General features: G+C 41.3%; 1 protein-coding gene across 2 annotated transcripts in view; it reads right to left on the bottom strand.

Annotated features, from left to right (window-relative positions):
* The window catches only part of LOC310930509 (solute carrier family 66 member 2), a 58,482-nt gene that overhangs the window by 17,285 nt on the left and 19,795 nt on the right, over window positions 1-21,402 (bottom strand). For both annotated transcript variants that reach the window (XM_083893524.1, XM_083893525.1), the window contains one exon: window positions 4,587-4,803. In XM_083893524.1, coding sequence (XP_083749650.1) covers window positions 4,587-4,803 — 217 coding nt within the window. The remainder of the gene's footprint in view (window positions 1-4,586; window positions 4,804-21,402) is intronic.

The raw sequence follows: 21,402 nt of genomic DNA, 5'->3' as shown, positions 1-21,402 counted from the left end.
CACACGTTACCGTGGTTACCAAAGGATTTAGCAAGATGCACAATTATCAACATTTTCTAAATTGTTCAAAAAATTGTGTGTGAACTGCCCCTCAGTCCACACACATAGAACAAATAAATCTAATACAGTATCCACGTTCATGAAAAAACATGGTACCATCAGTCCCAATTCACAATTCAAATAAAATGGAACTTGGAACAGACTTTGGTGACTTTAACTTTAAAATGTAAGGTGTGCTCACTACTCTTTCTTTCTTGCTCCTTCTCTCTCACTCTCTGACTGTATCTTTCCATCACTAACCTGTCCCTTCCTCACTTTCCCCAGAGTAATGATGAGTGTGAAAATACACGTGCGCACATGGAAAGTGTCAATGGTGACCAAGTCGCGTAAGAGTTTCTGTGTGTGTGTGTGTGTCTCTAAACCCCTGCACTTTTACCACAGCATGCGTCTATTTAAAGTCCTCTCATTGGTGACCTGCGAAAGGTGTGTGTGCGGTCCTCGATTAAACAGATCCATACGATCACTATCACACCTCAGTAATGGGACTCGAGGGGAACGTGACCGGGCAACAACAAGACACTGTTTCACATGGGATAACACGAGAGGAAGGAAGTGCCGAATGTGTGCCGTCATTGTCATTATTTATGGGAGACAGTTTGTTCCAGCATTAAGAGAAACAACTACGAGAATCGTTAAACACACGTGACGAGGGTCAAAAGATCTGAAACGTGGTCAACGTGCGGGCACGCGGAAGTGCTGAGGGTGCTCTTTCCAGCCTACAGGGTGATTTGTCCAATTAGGCTGCTGAGATCAATAGTGCAGATGGAAAAATCCTCATGTTAAATTTATAACATTTTCTGCTTCTAATTTAGTGCAGTGGAGTACTCAGTAAAATCTGCGATCGTTATTTTTGGTGGCAGATACAATATCGTATAAATGACTATGCAGGGACTTCGCCGTAGATCTGGGCTTAGTGAACTAATGGTCTTCACTAATTCATCTTTCACATGAGAGATGTAGCGTTATAGCATAGTTAATCTTTGCCATAATATTCACTCTGGGCTTAATGGGCGCTCACAGGAAGTGGAGGCGTAGATTCATAGCCTGAGGAAACTTTATATGAAAAGAAGCAAACATTTCACCATACTTTTTTACAACCTATCGACAATGGACAAAGTCTGGTTCTGGATCTATGAAAGATCCAGCGCATGAGAGCTAGTGAGAATAATGCAGAGTCCACGGCGCGTTGAGCTTAGAGGTGCATTCAGTGAATCTCATGAGTTGCATTATTGCAAACTGCAAACACACATGCAATCCACAAACTAAACGACCAGTTGCTGATGCATTCAAGGAACCTTGCAAACGTCATTACATCAGTAGTAAACATACTAATCAAATGCTTGTTGCCACTGCCACCATGAGGTAATAGATGTACAAAAAATTAAGTAACCATAAGGTCATTTTTAGAAGTATGCATGTACAGTTAATTTTGAATGCAATCTATACAATCAGTGATAAAAGAAGCTGGTTAATCAGCTAGCATTATTCTATCTGCCTTATCTTTAAGTATACCGATTATTTACCTGGAGACTGAAATCCAGCACACTTGTGTTTATGGATGCGTGTGAAATGAATTGAAACATACACACACACAGGCGTTCCTCTTTCCGTGTAAAAGCTACAGTGACATTTCTGAGAGACATTTAATCCAAAGAAAACATGCAGAGGAACGCAAAGAAGAAGGACATATATAAAGTGAGGTCTACAGAAATGTGGAGAAAATGAACAGAGGTGACACCTGACACCTATGTCAGCTTCCTGCAGCAAGAAGGATCGTCTTGTGGGGAAAATACTACACGAAGTAGCACCGTCATTAATCAATGCTCTTCTCACCTTCTTTGGGGAATTTAGGAAAATTTTGTTTTTTCCTAATGCAGTCTCGAGATCTAGGACAGAAGAGCTAAGAGAGGAGGGATGACCAAGGTGGAGAGGAACACTTGAGAGACAACAGAGTTATGAGATGAGGGAGTTCATTTAAGGGCCAGGTCATACTTTCTCCTGTACACACTTCCCCAGAGGTGCCAATAGGGCCATCCACGCACTTCTGTGGTTGCCCGTGCGGACTCTTTGCCTATCGCCTGCCTACTCTATCTATACGTCCAGTTGGAGTCCCCATGGATTGGATACAGAACACTTTACAGTTCAGTTGGTGGCATGTTCTTGTTTTGATCAAATCAGACAACAAGTAAGATAGTCAGGTAACCATGGAAACCATGACTACGTTAGGATTTCTGTATGAACATAACACCATACTAGGGCTGGGCAATATGGCCTAAAAATAAAATCCCAGATTTATTTATAAAAAAAATACGATTTCCGATTTAAATCGATTTTTTCGACAAAAAAAGTATTCATATGATGTACAAATGCATGATGTTTTACACACACATACACAGTGTTTCAGTGTCAGTTAATTAAACTATTTTAAATATGTCCTCCATTACCGTAGCACAGTCTCTGGATTAAAATACAGCGACAGCGTGATGCCAGTCGCGGACCAGACTACTGTGTTAAATATTGAGATTTTAGACATTTCCCTGGTAATTGTCGGAGATTAACCGACGTTTTTGGGACCGTTAAATATTTCTAAATGATCTACAGTTTGGCACACTTCGGCTTGATCCTTGTGTCGGAGGTCTACGGAGCAAAGACTCAGTCACATACATCGGTAGCTCGCCGCGGTGCTGTCCCTACTTGTGCTACTGCCTTTTGTTGAAATGGGCTTTAAAGAAACTTTTAACAAACTAAACAAACCCAAACCAGTTCCAAATCACTGATACTAGTCCTTTCTTGGTAACAAAATTCTTGCACTCTTTTGCGGTAGCATGTTGTTGCTATGTGTGCATCTGTGTGCATGTCCCGAGGGGAAACAAGTGGATGTAATCTCAGTTTTTTTTCGAACTAATCGATAAAATCGATATAACGGGCAGGCCTACACCATACTCAAAGAATATAAGGAAGTACAAAGGATTCAACTCCTGGTGAGTAATCGCTTCTACTAAATGGAATGTGACATCAAGTATGCATGTGTGGAATGCTTGATGTTCAAACTGAGAATCAGAGCGGCAAAGAAAGGTGATTTAAGTGAATGTGGTGGGTCTTGGTCTTTGAATCAGATTGGTTTTAGCAGCAGCAGAAAATGACACTGGGTGCCATTTTAATAGTACCTAAAAAAGCGGCCAGTGTGTAAAATATACTGAAAGTGACTTGAAAGACAGTATCATCAGTATAAACAGTTGACAGTAAAGAGAGGACCCACCATAATGAATGGTCATGAAACTTTTGCACAGTTAAATTAAGGCACTTTTTTCATTTAAGCCACACAGAATCTTAACTCTTATATCAAAATGATAGAAAAATAAACAACTGAGCCCACTGGACAGTGGGAAGCAAAATATATGACTAAACAATAGAGGATATTTTCAAAGCACAACCAAAGACACAACACCAGCAGAGCAGGGAATCTCCAGTCTGCATATATCACCTCTCAGCAGGGCTGATCGCCCTCAGCTGTGGGAGAACACAGGTGCAGCCGATCGTTCCTGATTAGCAATGAAACCCAAGGCCACGTTCAGATTACCAGTCGCACTGCTCCATTTAATTTGATTCAAATCTGATTCATAACAAATCAGACTTAACAGTTTGTATTCATAACTACAAGTGTCTCTGAATGCCCTCTCACACAACACACATGCACACTAATATCTATTTTGCATGCGTAATCATCATCAACAACAACAACACACATCATATTTGTGAGACCACTCTGTATTGTAGCAGGAGGTTGGTAAGATATGATGCACCTTTATTGACCCCCCTCCCCAATAGAGGAAGGTCAGAAACAGAAGCAATTTAGTGAATGAGATTCAATTGTTTGATTTTGCCATGTTTTCTCCATGTGGGAATCTTGGAACAATCTTGGGACAAGCATGCTGACAATGTACGTCGAAGATAACAACGCTCAGTGCATACATATGAGAAAAAAAGCCTCATGGGTTTTAATATGACCTTCGCATGGCCATATCAGATATATATATCTAATCTAGGACCACACATACAAAAGCATAACATATCTGATTTGAAAATTGAAATTGAGAGTCGGTTCATGTATTTTTTCCACATCTCTGGAAAAAAAACAACCAAAAACAAAAGGAATATGAATCACTTCAGCCTGGAACCTCCATTCTAGATCTCCTGGATGTCGCTGACAGAGTTCATCAAACACCTACTTCAGATTTGGCCTTTTGGATTTATCCAATCTTTGACCTGCTGTTTTTATATCGCTTGCAATGATTACAAACGACCTTATTAGCAAATTTATAAGCATAATTTTCATAAGATTATAAATGACTGGCACACCCTGGCCATTAGGTTTAATGAGCGCACGTGGCATGTGGCTTACGGGGCACTTGTGAGTTTTTTAGAACATTTAAAGCAGCGTGGGAGCGACGCCACTCTGTGTGTGTGTGTGTCGGTATGAGCACTGGCACTGAGAGTTACGAGCTCTGTTTGACCTCGGTGTGTACCTCATGCCTCTGGTGGAGCGGTTGTGGAAGTTTTGCAGGAGCTGCGGGAGGCCCAGCATGGCCTCGAACATCACGGCGAGAGAGCCCAGCGTCTCCACGAACACGGGCGAGTCGAGCAGCAGCAGCGTGACCACGGCGCACAGCACGGTGAAGCCGAAGCAGAAGAGCAGGTAGTCCTCAAACGCAGTCCACTTCCAGAAGTAGTGAATATTCAAATCTAGAGGAGATGGGGAAAAAGTGAAGCACAGGAAATGATTACCTCATAGTTTACAGCCTGTGCTTATGTGGAGTTCCACAAAAGTGGGAGGATTTAAAGGAAAGAAAGTGGACACAAGAGTCCGAGTAGATAATGGACTCGGGGAGTAAAGGAAGAGATGAGTTACTGTGCACATGTGGAAAGAGAAGAGCATTAGCGACAGACACAGAGACTGAAAGCAATGAGGGCGATATAGCGGCAAAAAAAAAGAAAAGAAAAGACAGTGAGAGTAAAGAGCATGGATGAGAGTTTCATTGAAGGATGCATGGAAATTGTGCAAAGACAGCATTCCTTGATCAATGCCGTGTGCACGCTTAAGTGAACGGAACAAAGATAAACGAGCTACTCAAAGGCTTTTACATTTCTATTACTTTGGAGGAACCTGCCCTTTGGCGAGGCCCTGCGGCTACACATTTAAAAAGTTTATTACCTTTGGTTTTTTTTCTTTTTTTTTTTCCCACTGACACAATGCTATTAGTCGTGTGCAACAACTTTCCCGGAGAAATTCAAAGAGCGCAACTGAGTAAAGTTGTAGTTTCTTCTCAACTTAGCAGCTAAGTTGTTGGAGGTGGTTAGTACCAGTGACTAAAAAATCAATTTCAGCTCAGTAGTTCAGTTAAAATATCTGTATAAATGTGTAATACAGAGTATAAAACAACAGTCTGACGTATGTGAAGAGGGAGAAGAGAACTAATTCAATATAAATCTTGGGAACTCAGTGGGAAACTTAAATCTAATATCTAACTTATTAGATTTAAGCTTTGATGCCAACTTAACACAGCTTAAAATCTAATATTTACGTTCCCTTTAAAAGAAAATCAGTTCCGGGACCAAGAAGACTTAAAGTAGGCTGTGACATTTTTATATGATATACCCTGGTTTATTGTATATTTTACTTTAAATGTGACAATTATTTACAAAGAGGACATCATTCTGTAACGAAGAAGGCCTGAAACTAGTCATAGACTATAAAAATCTCAGGGAAATGTTTACTGACTTTATAAATCAAGTGAAACGTAGGGTTATTAACACAGTCTATGACCGAAACCCATCTTTAAATTAGTTAATTCAGCCTTCATTTCAATCCCGCCTACACTGTTAAGTTTAATGATTGTAAATCGTGGCCCAGCGACGGTTTGGTTCAGGAGCTGCCAAAGGAAGCTTTATGGTGAAGAAGCATTCGTCTTACTCCATCAACATTCACGTCACCAACAGCTATCTCCTCAAACAGACCATAATGGGAGATGATCAACGATCTCTCATTGCTTATGTATGACCACGGAGCTCGGGAAAGGGGCTGCTGACATCAGCTAAAGCAGATTGATGGCTAAATAAGAGCAGATAAGTTAGCGTCGGAATTCAAGTGCAACGCTGCAGACTGCTAAGAACCTGCGTTTTTACTTTCTTTCCTCGACTACACAGGCTGCACCTGCATGAGCGAAACAAAAGCACGTACATTTGTCAATATTTGCATGCAAGTGCACGGTTTTGAATGTCTATACCGATGAAAGACAAAGGACAGAGAGAAAAAGAAAAATCCTTCACTTTCCTGTTTTAGGAAATCATCTGTATTATTGATTATCAACGATAAATGTGTTATTCTTTCTTATTAATCAGCCAAAAATTGTGATATTTGACACATTTCACAATAATAGACCCCTGAATGTTTGACTTCTTGGGTGGACAAATTGTCTGGTGGACATTTTTGGTGCAATGGGCAGTAGGTAGGGGAATTATAGGGTACCTCATAATATAGGGGAATTATAGGGTACCTCATAATATATTACGATTATTTTCATAATATATTAATCTGTTGATTATTCCCTCGATTAATAGAGTACTTGTTTGGTCCAGAAAATGTCAAATGATGATGTTCTCAAATGCCCTCTTTTGTCCTTTGTTATATGGAGCAAAGTAACCAGAACATCATCACATTTAAGAAGCTGAAAAATGAGAAAACTTGTCTTAATAATGAAAACGATTAATTAATTGATTAATCCAGTAAATGTTTCAGCTCTAATTATGATACAACTATTCTGTAATAATCAAGACTATCATATCACGATATCTGTCTCACTGAAGATGTATTCCTGTGCACTTTTTCAGTCCTGTGAATCACCATTCTCTGATTCTGAACAAGGCATTCATGAGCTAATTAATCTCAGGTAATGTGCAATCTGCGAACACACACACACACACACACGAGGTTGGGACGCGTCCCATTCCACTCCAGTGAGCTGCATCTGCTGTGACGTCCTGGGACCGTCAGAGTGAGACGCTGCGCAGCGTGGCATTTTCATGGCAAACAGTGAACGTGATTAATGGCTTTATTACCCAGAGCCACAACAGACTCGTCCCCCGTGGCTGTCAACAGACATGTGCGAGTGGGAGGGGGAACAGAGATACAACGCTGCGTTCTCAGCTATGGCAGCGACGATGACTTATGTCTGTCCACACGAGGCGTGACACTGATAGAAGCCAACAATCTGGAGAGTGGAAAAGCCTGCCACAGGTGGGTTCATATTTACAAGTCCCTTCTTCGGTGCCGATGCCCTGTTGCCTCAACAAAACAGCAAACCCCCGAAACACTGCAGTCGTGCTGGCGGCTGCAGAGAGGCTCCACATTAACGTCCTTCCACTTGCTTCTGAATGAGTCCAAGGTTCTCGATTGTGTAAAGCGTATACAGTACACATACACTCCAAAATATCTTCTAAGCGAGAAATCCAATCTGTTTTCATACAAAAAGCCACACACACCCTCTATCCTCCTCTACCCCTGTTTCATCTCTCGGTTATACAGCTTTGTATGTTTACCTGCATAATCAAATTGCCTGGAAGAGTATAATGTAGAGAGAGAGAGAGCTATGCATCATTCATAGAATCATCTCTTTTATTTATCCTCCTCTCATGGCACATGCATAATCCTCAGCTTCCTTTCCCTGACCAGCTCCTGTCTGTTTCCACCCACCTTGCCAAGAAAGAGAGAGAAACAAAAACAATGTCTTTAATTTCACATAGTCCCACCCACGCACTCACAAACTTGCAGCAACGTCACCCCCTCCCAGGTCAGAGCATGCTGGCCTGGCCTTTTCTGAACAGTATCCTTCGATCTGGTGAGCGTTTGGAAGCCGCGGGGCCAAATTTCAAAGACCCTGCAGAGCCAAGAGGAGGCGAGGGGCATCTTTCTTCACAACAGAGTTTACACAAAACCCATTCAAGATCAAACAATTCAATTACTGAAACAGGTAAGGAAGCAGGCCCGGAGGACGGAACGGAGTTGCTAAGGCAAGGATAAGCCAGTCAGTCAGTGGCATTGACATGTGTATGTTTACCTCCGTGATCAAAATCCCTGGAAGAGTATATCAAAGAGAAATAGTCTAATTTGCAGGGTTCAAATTCAAGGACTTTTCATGCCCAATTCCCTCAAACTCAAGGACTGAATGTGCTGACACAGCTTAAGATGGGAGGGCAACTTGTAAGAGCTGCTTCGCTCGTGGCGTCCACTTTTATTGATTTGCAGCACGCTCTGCATCTGGACAAGTGATTGTCCTTGGGATCTTGGTCAAAGTCAGTCTCTGTAATTGTCTTTGGTGAGACAGAGATCTTGGCATTTTCATTTCCCAGGCATCACATCATTCACTCTTGCTTAACTTTACTCGCTCATTGTTCCGCATGGAATCTCACGTCACTGCAAGGAGAGAGAGACGGTGGACAGTGTCCCCAACACCGCTAGTAATTATGACTCGAGGGCCGTGTTGTAATGCGATCAAGCATTGCAGGGCATATGGAACAGTAGGTGGCGTCATAACAAACAAGGATACATTGGCAGCTGGTACTTCCTTCTTGCACAAAATTAAGCCACTTTTAATAGGACATGGGTCATGAAAGCCTTGAAAGTTGTTTAGGATAAGGATTTGAAGGACCTATGGGAACCCTAAAGTCCAGAGTAGGTAATCATGCCATGCCAGGTAGAAAAATGCCATTCCAGTCTCCTATAGAGGGCTTGCTTCACAGCATGTAATGTGTATATTGTCTGTAAATCACTTTGAGAACCTATTTTGACATTTTAGTTGTTTGGGAAACTGGAACAAACGTTTCAAGGAGGCAGCGGAGAGGGACAGGTTAAGGTCAGCAGTGTAGCTGTCCACAGACTCTGCTGCTGTCATAAATGTCAGGAGTCAGGACGGCAGGCAGACGCTCACTGAAATAGTGGAAGCATCGATGGGACGAGACTTACAAACATCTCTGCCACAATTTCGTGGACCAGCTCAGTATAACTTCAAATGACCTGACACTGCAGAAGACTTTGAGAATACATTCAAGGCTGAAACCTCTGGAGATCCACGGTCTGATTCCGAGTACTGCTACTACTGCATGTATACCTGCAGTCATTTCAGTTTCCATAACCTTTAATAATCCTTTTACACATCCGTTAGCCAAGGGTTGTAATGGTAAATTCAATTTCTCTGTCAGAGCTAAAACTGCCCATCACCCTATACCTGCCAAACACAGAATACCAGGTTCTTTCTGTATTGTGTTGTATATTGTGCATTGTGTCTATACTCCTGAAACATCCAGAGGGAGTTCTGCTCCCTGATACCTACAGTAGACAAAGAGGCGTGAAACGCCATCTGGAATGGCAGACTCTTTGTCTATTGGAGTAATGCAAAAGGGGTTCAGGTGTAAATGTGGAGGGCACACTTTGCTCTGGGTCTTTCTCCAGCTAGGATCACTCCTGTGAAGATTGACCCTTTCCTTGCAACGAAAATAAAAACTTGTCGGCCGGCAGAAGTTCTCTATTTCATTCTTCACCAGCAGCAGAGAATTTCCACAACAGGGTCTAAGCCTGAACGGCCAGAGTGTGCTCTTCATATAGCGTTACTGCCCAGACGAAGAAGGACAACATCCTTTCTGGGATACAAAGGCCACTGAAGTTGCCTGACACATTAATGGGAAAGAGATGGGGTAAGCGGTGGAGTCTTCCATCAGATGTCCCTAATTCTTACACACTGGACCTTTAAAGCAGTCATGAATACAAGTTAGATAGATAGATAGATAGAGGTAGTGCAGTGATGAAGAGATGGAGGGAGCGAGGGCCAGTCCAGCACAGAATGGAGAGAACAGCCAAGAGGAGTCAGTCAAGTAGATATATTCTGACTAAACCAGTGTTTCCCATCATGCAGTGAGTGAGCGAGCACAGTTTAGAGGTGAGAGTAAGAATCCGAGGCAGAGACGAGGATAAACACTGACAGTTTGAGCGCCTCGACATATGCTGACTCGGCACAAAAAAAAAGACTCCACAGTGCACTTTTACATAATGGACTTTTTGGAATGATTGTAACAGGAATAAAAAAACAACAACTATTTTTTATTTTAGTTGGTCCACAAATGGCTAACAACTGATATATGAGTTGAACCTAAAAAAAACTGCCTCTGCTTTTTTTAGTCCATTAATGCAGCTCCATGGAGCAGTGGCAGCAAAGATACACCAGAGGAAAAGCTTGTCATTACTTCCTGACAAGCTTTAACAAGCACAAGTGTGTGCTACAGTCATTTAGACAGAAGACAGAAAGTCACTGAACCGTCCTGAAAACCGTCCTCACTGTCCAAACGGAGAGAGAGCAGATTATTTCTGTAGCAGACACATAACTTGGTTGACCAGGCTAACAGGTCTGAGTGTAGACAGAATGTAAAGGGTCCACTGCTCCCTGCTCCGCCCTGTCAGCTTTATGAATAATACAAAAGCTTTTAAAACATGGGTTAAGACTTTTTTCCTTTTAAGGACAAGTTCCTTTTTTCCAAGGTCCATGCACACCACTGTACTGAACATGTATATTACACTGACTTCTCTAATTAGACGGAAAGAGTCCAAAATAAAAATCCTTCTCAAACACCATGAAGAAGAAGGGTAAGTTTGGGGATAACTACAGTGAGCGCTCATAGCTTTCAAGCTACTCTCTTAGGTAAGATGCTTTCAATGATTCATGTTTGCGACATGGACACAAGGGTTAACTGAGAGAGAAACTTTAGAGAGAAAAAAATACTGCACGGGTTTTGTTTGGCATCATGTCGGCAAAAGACGTTCATGAATTTTTTATTTGGGTACAGCCTTAGCAAACTTTGCAGAGACTAAAAAAAACTGACAACGAAATCAAAGTCTGACTGTCTCTGTGACACAGAAAAACCCACACACACAAAGCTTTTATCAACAAAGCGAGTTGATAAAAGGGAAATTAGAAAAGAAACATCTATCACTCCTCATATCCATCTGCTGCGTTTCACCATCGCGGTTTTGATGCTCGTCTGAGGAGAGGAGTTTTCAGACAAAAAGCCAGCATCTGCACTGTGACGAGAGCAGATGGCTCAGATATAGGCATGTGTTACTTGAGGTAACAAGTGCTGCTATTTTGGGCCCAATTCACATCTGCCTGGCTGTAAACGTTTGTATCTCACTCTTCACAGACAGTGCTTAGTCAGTAAATATTGGATGCCCTCAAACAATAAAGTTCTTCTTTTCCGTTCTCTTTTTTGAAAAGCAGTTTACCAGCGTCTGCTCAGACCACGACAGCATCCAAACTAGTGCTGAGAAATGTGATGATCCACGATCTCAACAGGCTAGAAACGGTCAGGTTATTGTAAAGCCCAATTTATACTCCTGCGTAAAGTGCTCTGCGTCGACGGAGAGCCTGTCATAGAGCCTCTGCGTCGTCTCCGACTGCACAAAATATTTTAGAAAATTGTCCGTCACTCCGACAAGGGACAACGGAGATGGCAAGAGCTGCGACTAGTCCTCAGGACAGGCCGAGCGCGGCTGCTCTGTGCCGGCTCACAGTGCGCACCGAGTGTCCACAGAGGCGGAACTGATCACCGCCGACAACGTCGCTGCCAAACTATAAATACGTCATATCTTAACACACACAGCACATTTTTAGATAAAATGGCCAATTTCTCGCCTCAAATTATCTTATCTTAAAACTGCGTTCCGTGACACAGAAAAGTGAGAAACGGCCACTGTTTCAACAACAACAGTCTTTCTCTCTCTTTCTCTCTCGGACGCCATTGCTCACTGTAGCCAGAAGCACAACAACCTTGCGCAGCGACCCTTACTGATCGGGCAGGAAATTGCAGCGCGTATCTGTCACCACGACGCAGAAGTATGAAGGCTCGAGGGGTCTCCGTGGTTACGCAGTCGGATAACGCATTACGCAGTCAGAGAAGTATAATGTGGCCTTAAGAATTCCTAAATGTAAACTGCTGAAGCATTCCAGGCATTGAATAAAAACGCAGTTTCCCCCTGTGACTCCTCCTTTAATCTAATTTGCATTCACTTATTTCAAAACAAAGACGTGGGATAGGAGTCATGCTATGGCCAGTTTTATAAACTGTACATGTATTTGCATTTTCATCCGATTGCTGAAAAGAAATGACATAATAACACCATTTACCAGCACACTAGTATTTATAGCTGTTTTTTGAGACTGCATAGTGAGATTTAAAATCATCTAGTTGTGTTTTATAGAATGGTTTCACTATTCCATAAAGTGTTGCTAATTTGTGTTGTTTAAGGCAGCAGTGACTTAGCCTCAAAGAAAATGTTCCAAACTGACAAGCAGTAGCAGTTAAGATCTGGGTTATAGTTATTATAAATATTTCAGTATTTCTGAATCAGAAAAACCTTATTTGCTGTTTGTAAGAGATTGATATTTTAATTTGTAAATTAAGAAGATGCTCATTTCACGTTTAATACATAGACTTTATGCATTTTGTTCTCTATGTTGTGCATAAATAGAGAAATCCTGCATTTTTAATCGCTATATGATTGTCTTTGAATATATTGATTATCGCAGAATCGTTGTATTGTGGTATTATTGGTATCGTGGACCATCGTATCATGAGGTACTCTGTGATTCCCACCCAATAACCACAATAAACACACTGCTATTACACTGTGTATTTGTTGCATTATCCTTTCAGCTCGTCCAGTAAAGTTTTAGTTGCTTCACTGAGGATCTGTTGTAAATGTATCCTCTATTTTAATCCTTCGTATGCGATGAATTATCAAACAAAAAGTCGTAACAGAGGGCCATGTTGTTTCTCCACTCCCTAACGACGCCGCGCTGGTCGACATAAGCCGTTTTGTTGCAGCTGCCAAAAGAAAAAAGGCTGCCAGCACCTCCTAATGCACGGCCCATCTATTCATTGAGACAACACTCCCGATCATTTGCATAATATTTGGTGTATTACAAAAGCCATTCATGCAGACACTTCATACATTCAGAAGTCAGTTTGTGGCTCAGTTGCTGTCTCGAATGCCTAATGGGAATTTATTGTGCGCCTTTTATTAGAGGGCCATTTTGGCAGCTACAAAAAATGTGCTATTAGCTGCAAGATTTAAAGTTTATATGATTGATGGTATGGGGCGGGTTAGCTTTGCACAATTACTGGATATTTATGGAGCTGGGAGCGTTTTTTTTATTTTGCAAAGAGACACACCAGAAACAAATTCTAATTAAAATGAACATTAAATATTAATTTTATTGATACAGAAAAGAGATTTTGTATATTTTATATAAAAATAGAAATAGGAGTTATTGGATTCATCCACTAACCTTGATTGCAAAAGAATACATCTTGAGAAGTAAAAAGCAAAAATAATAAAGGGAGAAGAGAGAGAGGCAATGCAAAATGTGCTTTAATTGTGTTCTGCAGCAAATAATCTTTTATCAGTAAAAACGCTTTCTCGAAAATAAGCAGCATTGACCTTGCTGGTGCACTATGCCTGTGTTTTTCCACCACTGATTGCTCGCTCACTAACATGCATCTTCTTCCAGCCTCTCGATCTGAAGAGGAGGGGTTAACCAATGAGCTCTGTCAGCATTAACAGCCCACACCATGTACTCTTCCACCACACAACCTCTGTTATGTCCCAGTGGATTCCACATTCCAGAGTCTGTTTCATGTAACTGATAATACACTGTATACTCAGGCCGTATCAATACAACGGAACAAATGTAAACTAATCTTTTTCATTTTGAAGTTCTTTGTAAACGAGAAATCCACACAAAATGGCCAAAACGACTGTAGTACATTTGCCAAGCCTGTATGTGATGCTGTAGCGCTGCTACACCGAACAGCGACAGTGAATGCCAGTGTAAGGCAAAGGTGGGACTTTGACGTCATTGTTTTCCCAAACGAGCATATTGATTGGTTGTCTACGTGAAAATGCAAGGGGCCCCGTTTCAGGGCTTTCCAAAACACCGTTTCCAGGTGGACAAAATGCCAATATATATATAAAAAACTAGTGCTGGACACATCAACGGCGTTAACGGTGTCAACGCTAACGCACGACGCGTTTCCATGACGACTGACCAGAAAAAGATGCGTGTGGCGTCATGTTTACGTGCCGTGGCTCCATTAGCTGCGTTAGCTCCTTTAGCGCCATTAGCGTGCCTACAGTTGAACTAGAGCCTGGAGTCAAAGAGCAGCGCTACAAATAACCATCGTACCTGTGTACTGCGTATGTGTGCCTCTTTTTTAAAGTTTTGCGTTACTTGCTAGAGACTCATTTTAACAATCGGGAGTCACGTGCACATGACGTCACACGCGTCTTTTTACGGTCAGTCGTCATGGAAACGCGCCATGCGTTAATGTGCCCAGCACTAAAAAAAAACCTATACAGATTCACCTAAACTCATTTTTGTGGTGACATGGCCCTCATTTTATTGAACTGGGCTCAAACTTTCATCTACACAAAGGATGATTACAAAGAAATAAATTCTAAAAGGCTGAAACCTTTTTTGTGAACAGGTGCAGACAGCTTCAAGACAGTAAGACTGATGCCTCCCACCCTCATTCCACCAACTGAGCTTATTTGTGCGCATCCTGACAGAACACATCAGACAGACCCAGTCGGTGCACGACTCCAACACCTAACAGCATTCGTTTCGGGCTTGAGCTCCACAAACAATTCTGAAATACTGTCAAACAATCCAATTCACACCTTTGACACTCACTACTGCTTCGCTCACACAAGTCACTGGTCAACACAGACATAACAGTGAAAGAAAAAGGCAGACTAATTGTTCAGACAACAAACACAAAGTCATTGGAAACAAGGAATCGTGATGTTGATTAGTTGTGCACTCACTCAGGGTGGAAGGTGGGGTCACACCATGGTGGACTGCTCGCCAGACCATCACGGGGCCAACACATAGAGACAAACAACTATTCACTGTCAGACTCACAACTATGGCTAATTTAGAGAGTCCAATTAACATGCAAACTCCACACAGAAACGCTTCTGTTCAGACCGAAATACAGTTAGCAACGGCTGACATTCTGATTCAAATTAAAAAAATATCATACATACATGCTGGATTTTCAACCTTCCAACCAAGTTTTCAACCTTGCAAAATATTGCACAGTAGTCATTATTTTTGATGGTCTCGTATGCAAATCACATTGCAAATGCAATAATCTATGAGTAAAAATACAGTCGAGTTCAATATTATCCCAAAATGCCTAGATTTTATTGCACCAATTACACTCAAGCTCAATTAAATAATGAAACTGAGTCTCTCCCGTATTCTAATTAAAGGTCCATCGAGGATTAATGATCATAGCGCAACAAACGGAGGACTCCCCCTCCTCCCCTCCTCCTCTTCCTCCTCCTCCTCCTCCTCGCACCTTTCTTTCCCAAGAATATCAACAATCTATGGCGACCCTCACATACCAGAAAGGATGTAAACAGCTCTCTCCACTACACTGCTGTCGGTTTATGCTTCAGGTTTGTGTGGCTCGATCTATTCTATTCAAAATGCACGTATGTGTGGGTTGGTGGAGCAACACGGTGGAGGTCCTTGCCTGAAGTACAGTACATACAAAAGTCTTCAAAGACTATGAAAACCAAATGATTTAATGTTGCACCACACCCTTCACGGTTGTTTTAAGTCCCTCAGCTTAATTTGATTTGACTTAATCAAAACTACATCATTCAAGGGAGTGTGGTGTCCCGGGGGAGCCAAAACATTCTGACCCAAAAAAACAGTTTGACACTTATTATTTTAAATATTTAACATGAAAATGCTTCACTGTAGAGCTGTGCACACTGCCCCTTCCCCCTCACTACAATCTGTCAATCACATTCATGATCCTCGGCAGAACTTGACATAACACTGTTAAACGCGTCCTCTTTGTGAAACTAACTGTCGTTCAGAGCGTGAATATGAGAGTAGAGTGTGGTGTGCTGTGTGTGTGTGTGTACTTGTCAACCAGTAGAACAGGGGACCACAAAGAGGGGACTCACGCTGAACAGGGGACATTTTTCAGGTCCCCTCTTTGTCATGCCTTTACATCAAGCTAAAATCATCCCAAAGACACTGGTTATTTTTTTTTATTATTTTTTGAAATATTAGGCAAAGTGGGGACTTGCAAGTGTGTGAGTGTAAAAGCCAATACTCAGCAGTGCCCCTACTGGCTGGAGATGGGATTTTAACACTTTTTTTAAACACAGATAGTAGTAGGGCTATTCTATAAACTACTTAGTGAAGAAACCAGTCTATTGAAACGACATTAATTCTTTTTGAAAGAAAATATAAAGGTTCAGCTTTAGTAGATATCAAGCATAAAGGATAAATGAAGGCCACTACTTTCTGAAAGTGCTTTTCGAGTCGTGATGATTAGTGTAAAGCTGCTTTTTTTCCACTCACACATTCATGCAGCTATATTATTCTCTCACACCCCTTCACACGCTGCCTGTACAGCAGTTAGAAACAATGTGGGGGTTAAGTGTCTTGCCCCTAGCGGAGCCCGCAGCCCTCCAGTTGAAAGACAACTCGCTTTCACTGCTGATCCACCATCAACCACGGAGCTTTAAACACCCGACTCTTCTCTTGCTTTTGATATCAACACCAACACCTCGCTCTGCATCTATGCAACGAGCGGTAGACAATGTGAGACTTCAGTTGTTATGACAGCAGCCGCGTGAGCCTGTGTTCCTTCACTCGCAAGCTATATCTGTTAAATATCTCAAATCTTTTGAAGTTCACAGGAACTCCGGTGCGTCCGCAGGTGGTTTGGCCTCAAGAAAACGCAGTGTTCTCTCGCTTTGAAGTTCATATCTTGTTCAGGATTTGCTGTCTGCAACAAAATGAAAGGTTGACATTTATATTTCTTTTTTCCAAAGGTTATTCGTTGTGCTGATGGAGCAGTTATGTTTTGTTATTAAGGGTCTTAGTCATGATCTACTTATCCCATGTCTGCCATCAATGGCATAATGGACATTGTTCCACTTGAGTTTCAACAACGACCGGAGATTCAAATGAAGTAAAAATTATTCTTGGCCTCAATTTTATTTTCTCCGATGCAGACCTGTATTTTAAACAGCAGAGGATATTATCACTCTCTGGCTGCAGTGAACTGGGGTTACGGATATTTGTTTGATAGGAAAACATCAGGTTTGCAAAGTATATTTTCCCATATTGATCGAAGTTTTACTTGTCTACAAGACCAGCTGCTACTGATTCAATGAAATGTGACCTTAAAGAATGACAAGTTTTTGCTGATTCTCCAAATTCAACAAGCATTCTGACCTGAAGCCTGAAGAAACCAGAAGTTTATGTTTCACCATAGAACACAACTGATTAACATATAAAATGAAATAACATTCCTTTAGCCTGACCATTCCTAATATAGTATTATACCTCTTGTTCTGGCTCTGCCCCAACATGGTAAATGGGAAATAAGATTAAAGTGCTGGGTTTCAGCTCTAATGGTGTTCCACACACATTTAACCAAGATGTAAGGAAGTTCTTCTGAGTTCTGAATATATTATAGACATAAAAGAAGTTTGGATTCAGAGAGAGACGAAACCACAAAAAAAAACTATGAAACTCGCTGACATGAGTGAGCTCTTGCTGTTCGACATTATCCACAAAACCTAATTTACACCACAGAGAAGACTCTGTGGCAATTAATCCTGATTTATTTATTTATTTTTTGCCCAAGAGTAATTATAGAGAAATTCACACATTCTGGAACTGTAATTTCTAAAAAAAAAAAAAAAAGTTGGAAGTATAATATGAAGGAGAAATGAAACCAGTGCATGGCAGTATTTCCTGATTCTGACATTGTAAGGGATTGAGATATATATACAGTCTTACTGTCTTGAAGCTGTCTGCACCATATATACATATATATATACATATATATATATACATATACATGTACATGTACATGTACATATACATATACATATACATATACATATACATATACATATACATATATATTTACATATACATATACACACATATATATATATATATATAAGCTCTGATTTAATTAGTTAAATCTGTAAAAGAAGGTAACGAGGCGTTCACTTGACGGCACATTCTGTCACGTCTGAAGATATAAAAGGGGGGGCTGTGAAAAGCTGACGTGCTGCAGTTGCAGTTACATTTTTGTTGTCAAAAATATCAGAACTGGCAGGGGGGGGGGGGTGAAGCCAAGAGGCTGAGCAGCAGTGACCTTGGTGCTGAGGAAGAAGGAGAGTAGCAGTGAGGAGGCTCTGCACCTTTTCCCTCACACATGCTGTGAGACAGAGAGAGAGACGGAGATGATCAAATAAATTGCACCAGATAGACACACAGATGATGGCGATGTGGGAGTTAATACAGTAACATGTAAACAAAGACAAGTGGACCGCATTATTCTTTGTCTCTGTATCCTTTATATCACACATACTGTATATCACACATACGCACACACACAGGGAGTCAAAGTTAAGCCTGGCTGTGTGTGTGAAGGTGATCCGGTCTGATAATGATCGGCTGTGAACCAGATGGATGAGTCGGGGAGGTCCAGATAAGGACACGGCAACACAGGGAGGGAGGATCCAAACTATTTACGAGGGTCCGCCGGGGGCCATTATCAATGGGAGGGTTTCGCTTCCTATAGAAAATAAGCAGGTGTAAATCAAAGATAATGTGACTGGAAAACAAAGTCAGGCGGGGGGGGTGTACGTCTCAAGCGCTCCCAATCATGACTGTGACCTTGATACCAGAGGAGGTGTCATCTTAAAGACCGGATCAGATAAGATATTTTCAATTTAGACTTAAAGGATGAAAGCTGAAATATCTGGCGTGTAAATTTGATCTACTGCACCCCACACGCCTCATATTCCAGTTTATTAGAAGCGTCATTTAAATAACAATGGCTGCTGGAGCTGAAATTTTCAAATGGTATGGATTTGAGAGACTGCATTATAGCAACGTTCATGGTAAGAGTCACTTAAAACGTGACATGCTAACACATTATCATACAGTATATATGGAAATGTGACTTCATACTGTAAATTACAAATGCATACAGAACTGTAATTACATCAATCTACAAGATTAATCGACATAATCCATGCGAGAGGCATGATGAGATGCAGCATCTGATATTTTAATGCTCAAAGCAAGGCAGAAAAAATGCACTTTGGCACAAAACTGCGCACAGAAGCTGCGGCGGCTTAATTTTCTGCTTGAGCAATGCACAGGAAAAAATGCACAACATGATCCAATAACTGGAGCTGATGGGCGAGGACGGATCCATATTGGATGCAGTCTTATTTTTTCGTCAGCAACAAACACAAGATCGATACAAATTTGTGCCTCAACAGTTAATCCATTTTGGTGATGAACTATTTTGATAACCGAGTAATGTTTGCGTCTGTGTTTTCTTTCTTTTAAATAAAATAATAATACTAATAACCATGTGGGAAGCCTAACCACGGGGTTCTCCCTCACATTAACCATAACCAGTTGATAACCCAAACTTTAACCTTAACATAACCACAATTCAAACTTTGAATCCCTAAACTAAACCAGTTATGATAAAAAATGAGATTCCGCCTCATTAGGAGCAGGTTTAGATCTCCGTGTGGACTACTGGTCCTGACAAGGTTACTGTTGATGCCAGAAAAGGTCATAAAGAGGTAACAAATACAGAACACACACACACACACACACACGTGTGCACACAGAGGAGAACAAAGTAAAAGGTGCCTCAGGGAACAATTACCTCATAACTCAGTCCAGGCTAATTAGCTCAGCTTCAACTCATTAAAAGTCATTATTTAGATATAATGTCCATTGACCTTCCACGCTGCTGTGCTTTTGTCCTCTTCTCCCTGTGTGTGTGTGTGTGTGTGTGTGTGTGTGTGTGTGTGTGTGTGTGTGTGTGTGTGTGTGTGTGTGTGTGTGTGTGTGTGTGTGTGTGTGTGTGTGTGTGTGTGTGTGTGTGGATAAAAACGAAACTGCTTAAACCTGTGGATTATTACACAGTGAGTGGTAAATGTAGGGCCCTATGAAATCCGTTTTATTTTTTTCCAAATTCCGTTTTATTTTTTCCCAAATTCCGTTTTTTCCGTTTTAATTTTTTAGAATTCCATTTTTTCCGTTTTATTTATTTTTTATTCTGTTTCTTTTTACCTTTTATACTTACTTTACCACCATAGAATGTGTGCTTTTTGTGTCAATGCAACTTTCTTCTTGAATCCACTGACTTCTCAATTGTTCAATTGTTTTGACTTAAGTTAAATCCTAATTAAGTAAATGCCAGTGAATCTTAAAACAAGCCATGCAATGCTGGTCACATTTAAAAGAAAAATAATAATAATAAACATAAATAAATAAGTGGTAGTGCCCCCTCATCTGGTGCAGACGGATTTCTGCGCACCGCCCCTGCGCTGTACTGTTCTCCCTCTCCTGCGCCGTGCGCTTCTCCGTATCCGACTGGATCGTTTCTCAACACGCAATATTACCTCTACAACGCTGTAATTAAGGGAATAACAGATGCATCAGATGAGCTGATGTCTTTAGTTAACTGTTCAAAGAGAGAGAATGTTCTCTGCTGTTAAGTGAAAGTCGCGGGGAGTTCATAAGTTTCACTTTTGCGCAGATACTTTCCAGCATTTAACAGGCGATGTTCCACAGTTTACTCGCCGTGGTTCGGCCGCCGAATTATCGGTGCATTCCTAAATACAACATCTTTATTGACAATAACAATATAACCGTAATAATGGCGTATTTGATGGTGTGACTTGGGTTTCAATCGGCACCTGGACAAGGAGACGCTCGCCGGTTACATGCGAGCGCAGCGCACTTGTTCCGCGGTTTAGAAAAAAAAAGTGTATATAAAGTAAATAAACAAGCAACACGCACTGGGGGAGACCCTGACCGGGTGAGTGTTTGTGGGGAGATACACGGGTGGTGCCACGAATGAGCGTTCCCCGGAACATTTCTCCAGACAAACGTTCTTTCTCCTCACGATGACAGCATTTCAGTCACATTATGTCAATTTCCGCGATATTCCGCGTTTAACATTAGATTCCGTTTTTATTGGCCAATTCCGCGATTCCGTCCGCGATTCCGTTAACACGGAAATCATAGGGCCCTATAAATGGAAGACGGGAGCTAACCAAGCTCGATATTTTACCATCTGTGCCAGGCAGCAGAGAACACCAGACATAAATAATAATAATAATAATAATAATAATAATAACAAAATGTTAAA

This window comes from Microchirus variegatus, assembly GCF_963457635.1.
Source record: "Microchirus variegatus genome assembly, chromosome: 8".
Lineage (NCBI taxonomy): Eukaryota > Metazoa > Chordata > Actinopteri > Pleuronectiformes > Soleidae > Microchirus > Microchirus variegatus.
The sequence above is the reverse complement of the archived record's forward strand: the minus strand, read 5'-3'. Positions and strand labels throughout refer to the sequence as shown.